Source organism: Lactuca virosa, chromosome 5 (genome assembly GCF_052849685.1).
Source record: "Lactuca virosa cultivar CGN04683 chromosome 5, Lactuca_virosa_CGN04683_v6, whole genome shotgun sequence".
Lineage (NCBI taxonomy): Eukaryota > Viridiplantae > Streptophyta > Magnoliopsida > Asterales > Asteraceae > Lactuca > Lactuca virosa.
In genome coordinates, this window is record NC_136430.1 from 143,500,458 (window position 1) to 143,506,408 (window position 5,951).

Below are 5,951 nucleotides of genomic sequence, written 5' to 3' on the forward strand. Positions count from 1 at the left end.
TATATATTTTTTTAATAGATAATGCCCTCAATGCCTTTGGGCTGTTGGGATGAAGATGAAGAAATATAAAACACAATTTCTTTTTTTATTTTGTTAATCGATTTGTATTTTTCGTATAAACAACCAAAACTTTTAATATTATCTTCTCCCAAGTAATTTTATGAGTCTTCTACTTCTCGTTTCTTTAGATAATGCTCTAATCTAACTTTTAATTGTTTTATTTCAATGTTATAAATCTTAAATTTTTTGTTCGACTGTGTTGAAAAAAAAGATCACAAATGTTACAAATTAATCGTCCCCAAAAGATGAAAAATGATACATGATAATTATATCATGTAAGTTAACTATTTTTTTTTGTAGTTGAACATGTTTTTGTTACCGGTGCTTAAAACCATTTTGACCCGACCCAAAAATTGTATTTGATATTTTTTTTGCCCCCAACCTATTAAAATCCTGAATCCGCCACTACCCATATGGCAAAGGGTTTTTCGTAGGGTGGATGTTGTGTTACAGGGTATGGATACTTACTAGGGGTGTGCACCAAACCGCATAAACCGCCCACACCGCACCAAACCGCACCGCATAATACGGTTTTCGACGTTTGCGGTGCGGTTTGCGGTTTGTAATTTTTTTAAACCGCGCTATGCGGTACGGTTTGTGGTTTACATTTACAAATTCGCGGTTCAAACCGCACCGCACCGCAATGTTTATATATATATATATATATATATATATATATATTGCATTGAAACTCAGACAAATCAAACCAAATTATATATATATATATATATATATATATATATATATATATATTTATTTATTTATTTATTTATTTATTTATTTTTTCTAACTGCATTGTATAATTTGTTAAGGGTTGTAATATATTTGATGACCTGTAGAACGATAACTAATTATGCAATGTAATCCAAACCATATATGTACTCATAATATTCAATAATAGCTATTAAATATTTAATATATATAATCTATTTGCAATGGTATCAAACCGCACCTAAACCGCCCGCACCGTATCAAACCGCACCGCACCGCATAACGCGGTTTACAACCTTAGCGATGCGGTTTGCGGTTTTCAAATATTTCAAACCACACATGCGGTGCGGTTTGCGGTTTTGACTCTAAACCGCACCAAACCGCACCACGCACACCCCTAATACTTACATGATGTAACATTATAATTTAAAAGAAAAAAAGATTAAATGCAAGAAATGGAAACACACTTTCACTATGTAACATTATAATTTAAAATCTATCCAATTCAGCCATGTAACATTTTCAACCTATTTGTGATCAACTTAATTCTGGTTAGCTATAACTGGATGGATCCTATATGATTCGATATACCAATAGTAAAAATCCAACAGACAAAACCGATCCAGAAATATCGGATATTTAGGAACACATAATATCACAATAAAAAACCGACAGCTAGTCTATATCTTAAAACTTATAATAAAATATTAATTAAGTTCCCTATTCCTTCAAAAAAAATCAAAAGGAACAACACTTCTCAATTTCTACATGAAATATTTCAAAATGCGACAATTTCAAATACTATAAGCCCTAGGTGGTGGCCTGTAATTCAAATACACATTTTGAGCCTTCTCACTTTTCTCTTTAATATCTTCATACATCTTCAACGAAGCCTCCGAAAACTTAGTCAACCCATCAAGAACTTTGGTCAAACTCAAATGCATCGTTCCTAAATTCACAGCCGCCACGTCATCATTAACCTCCTCTCCCTCCTCCGGTTTCCGGTCAACCTCCTCCACCACCGAATCCAGATGAAGATTCGTCAAAAAACCTTTAATGGCATCACTCAGTTGCTGAGCTGGCAAGGTCTGAATCCCGGAGGACCAATCTCGACAAATAACAAAAATCGGAGGGCCTAAGGCTCTTCGAGGCGAAAATGGTCGTCTACCCTTTACACGTTCCTTTGGTAGTACGATACAATTTTGGAGCCAGTTGTTGATTGATTCGACGTATGAGGTTTGAGTGTTGACCATGTTGGTAAAACTTAAACCAAAACATTCAATCTCGTGTTGAAGATCGGATATAATTTGTAGTTTTGATTCTTGTTGATGATTTTTGATTTTTGAATTTTTTAAATGGTAGGCTAATTGGATGGTTATGTATTGTGTGTGATGGCTCTCGAGCATTGCCTTCCACATTCGGTTTAATCTGCATGGGGTATTCAATTGTTAAAACCAAAGATACTGAAAAGCATTATACTTTTTTTTACTTTTTAAAAGACATTTTCTAAGGTAAAAGTATATAAAAGCATAGTTTCATCATTTTATCAATTTAGGTGTTTGAACTAGTTTTTTATGATTCTTATAGTGATAGTTCGGTGGCTAAATCGATAAAAACATAATATGTAGTGGTTAAATTGAGCTTTAATCTCATAAAAGACATTATATTTTGTGTTTTTTCCGAAAAAACCCTCAACCTTGTCTTGTCTTTTTTTTTTCTGAAAAAAACCCTCAACCTTCTAAATGTTTCCAAATAAATCCTCAACTTTTTTAGTTTTTCCTGAAAAAATTCATATTTTACAACTTTTTTAGAGAAATAGGACTAAAAGGGCCAGATAGGAAAAATGAAAAAAATGCAAGGTCTTTTTAGTGAAAAAAGTAAAGTTCAGGTTTAATCCGGAAAAAACACAAAATATAAAAAAACACAAAATATAAGGTCTTTTATGAGATTAACCCTTAAACTGATAAAAGATAATATTTAAGTGGCTAAATCAATAAAAAAAAATAATAATAGTTTATTAGCTAAATTGAGAAAAAAAAATAGTTCAACACCAAAATCGATAAATATTACTTTCATGGCTGGCTAAATTGATTTAAAAAAAAAAAAAAAAAAAAAAAAAAAAAAAAAAAGTTTAGTGGCTAAGTAGATAGTGGCCAAATCGATTAACATTAATAGCTCGGTGGCTAAGTCGAACAAAAATAATAGTTTAATAGCTAAACTGAAAAAGAATAATAGTTTCCTGGCTAAATCAGCAAAAAAAATAGTTAAGTTGCTAAATCGATAAAAATAATAATTCAATGACTAAATCGATAAAATGATAAAGGTACATTGTGCATTATTATCTTGATTTTTGTAAAAGGTAAAGAAAAGTCGCTAAAGCTAAATCCACATAATGACGAAAGTACATTGTGTTTTTTTGTATTTTGCAAAATCAAAACCCGATAACCAGGGAAAATGCTTTTTAAGCCATAAAAAAAGTACAAAAAAAAAAAAAAAACTTTTTTAGTTTCATTTTCCTTATCTGAAAATTAGGAAAGGAAAATGATCCTTACCCTTGAATGAGTTCCAAGAGTTGTGGTTGAAGCTCTTCATCTCTCATTTTCTCGATTCGTTTTGATATGGAATCAACGGTGTGCAATGCAACTATAATCCTTGAATGCAAATCTTTAACCAAAGCACGAGTTTTATCGATCACATGACTCTTGAGATCTTTTGCAAATTGGTGTCTAAGCCGATCACACTTTCGGTCATACTCCTTCCTTATAGATTCACTCGCCTACAACAAATACCAACGTACTTTCATTTTTTTTTTCAATTTTTCTTATTACAATAGTGTACTTTCAAGGTACAATGTTGTAATAGGAAGAAAACAGAAGTAATTTGCTATGATAAACAATTTCAAGAAAGTAAATTGTTATTTCTTGCATTTAATCCTTCTTTTTCTTTTTTTCTGTTTAAGTGCAATCTAATAAAATACCTTCACTTCATCATAGAGCTTTCTTTCCCATGCATAGAGTCTATCAAGAGTTGAAGAGTGACTTCCTGCAATCATACAAAACTCTTCTATGAAATCGCTTCCACTATCATCATTATCATCTTTTGATGCTGCAGCTAAAGGATTTCTTGATGATGATGAATGTGAAGACATCGATCGATTCCATGTAATGATTCTTGGCCCATGTGGAGATTCTACAAAATTGAAACATGAAATTTTTTAAAGCTATAAAATGCTACAAAACTTTTTTCACAACACAAATGAAAATGGAAGCTACAATACTTACCATGTGAAACATGTGCGGGTTTTACTTTACAACAATTCCCACACAACAAAGTTGATGCAGTCGAGCTACCTACATTCAACAATTTTGAGATTTAATCTAATAAGTAGAATTTGAAGAATAAAAGAAAGAGTTATTTTTTCAAAAATGAGACCCAAAATGTAGCAATACCTTTAGCATCGGAATAGCCAACCTGGATTTTATTTACTTCAAGCATTCTTGAAACTTCTTTCCCGGATTCCGATGCTAGAAAGAATCGACTCTCAATTTCTTTAATGCTTGAAAGAAAATCTTTAGCCCTATGTGTGATAAACTCAGAAGGATCCTCGCTTTCTCCCTCACCTAAACAACTATCATCCTTCGATTCTGCTTGAGAAGTTCTACATATCAAAGCTCCAGAAACTGCATCGTTTCCGGTGTCAGATTCTACTGTTGTTGGTGAAATGGGAGCAATCGGAATACCATCATCATGCCCATTATGATCCGTTTTTAAAGATTCGGGAGGTGTTATAGATCCTTCCTTTATAATGGAATCGTTAATCGGGAACTGTTTCTGCACACTCATATTATTGAAATTTACATGAAATCCATCGTGGCCCACGAAGCTGAAGCTTTCATGATCGTCCGTAGGATCAAAGTAATCCCAAGAGGAGGCTGATTCAGGCGGCGGAGGTGGTGGTGGCGGCGGCATTGTGAAGGACATGGAATCAACATCGTCTACATAAACCCTAGTGCTGATATCAATTTTCGATGGATTAAGACTAACAGTGACTGCGTTAGTCCCACCGGACCTCATGTAACTTAAACTTGAAACAGGAGGCTGATGGGGAGCAGGACTGCCATCTGAAGCACCGGCGTCGACACCACCGAGGTGTGGCGGAGATGGTGATGGGTTTGAGGAATGAGTTTGGGGGTTTTCAATTTCTGTGGCTGGAGATGCATCTAACAACACTTCGGCCTCTGCAAATCGACGTAGGGCAATGCCAATGCTTCGAAGGGACTGAACGTAAGCAAGATGAGCAACTGCAAAATCATACCTTGAATCGATTGCTTTTTTGATGAATTTCTTTCGTTCTTTGCATAAACGCAAAGCTTCACAGCCATCTGCTTTTGAGTTCGCTATCCCCATTCTTCAAATGTACCTAAAATTACCCTAAAAAGTACGAACTTTTGAAGTATTTGAACAGAAGATTGCGTGTTTTCTTCAGAAACTAGCTCAAAAAGGGGGAACAAAAACAAACCCACTTAGCTAAATCAACAAATTACTCCAGAAAACAGTGAAATCCAATCAATGTTTCTGGGAACCATTTAGAAAGGCAAAATGCGTTGGGTGTTGACGAATAAGGATCCAGCAGAATGTGCATTAACTATGAGAGAATGAAGATGAATGAATTGAAACTCTGGTAAAGAAATAAGTTTCCGTTTAGGTTATAAAATGAGGGTTTAGTCATTACTCGATAGTGGTGGACATGGTGGTGGTGGTGGTGGGTCGTTTTGATATGATGAAAAAGGACACACAATAAAGGAAAAGGCAAGAATATGCAAACGGTGGATACGCCGGAGAAAGGGAACCGTGGGGTTTGTGTAAGAGCTAATAATGGATGATTGTCACCAAAACATTCTTCAAACCTCAACAAAAATTATGTCTCAATGGCGTATAACTAAAAAAATAGAAAATCATAACGCATTTTGGATCTTTACTAGAAAAACCATTATAATATTTTCTTTTAACAAATATATATCTTATATAACTTAAATATATTTGTGTTGAGTTGTCGTTGGAACAACCATTTTAGGACATAGTATGCCTAATGTAAGTCTTTGTTTTCCAAAGTATTATTCGATTTTGAAATAGGCTCTTCATTAGTCTCTGGATCTAAGTATTTTGGCCGTTCGATGGCA

At 34.0% G+C, this 5,951-nt stretch overlaps 1 protein-coding gene across 1 annotated transcript; it reads right to left on the reverse strand.

The window, feature by feature from the left end:
- Window positions 1-1,426: 1,426 nt before the first annotated feature.
- LOC145116297 (bZIP transcription factor, putative (DUF630 and DUF632)) lies at window positions 1,427-5,687 on the reverse strand. Its single transcript, XM_079052647.1, has 5 exons — window positions 4,221-5,687; window positions 4,053-4,121; window positions 3,749-3,960; window positions 3,324-3,547; window positions 1,427-2,199 (listed from the first exon to the last, which is right to left on the reverse strand). The coding sequence occupies exons 1-5, from the start codon at window positions 5,176-5,178 to the stop codon at window positions 1,566-1,568; spliced, it is 2,097 nt and encodes a 698-aa protein (XP_078908773.1). The 5' UTR covers window positions 5,179-5,687; the 3' UTR covers window positions 1,427-1,565.
- Between the last annotated feature and the right edge of the window lie 264 nt (window positions 5,688-5,951).

Coding starts and splice junctions, on each gene's coding strand:
- LOC145116297 (XM_079052647.1), bottom strand. CDS start 5,178: ATGGGGATAGCGAACTCAAAAGCAGATGGCTGTGAAGCTTTGCGTTTA. Junction 4,122..4,220: donor TGGCTATTCCGATGCTAAAG/GTATTGCTACAT, acceptor TGTTGAATGTAG/GTAGCTCGACTGCATCAACT. Junction 3,548..3,748: donor AGCTCTATGATGAAGTGAAG/GTATTTTATTAG, acceptor TATTTGTTGTAG/GCGAGTGAATCTATAAGGAA.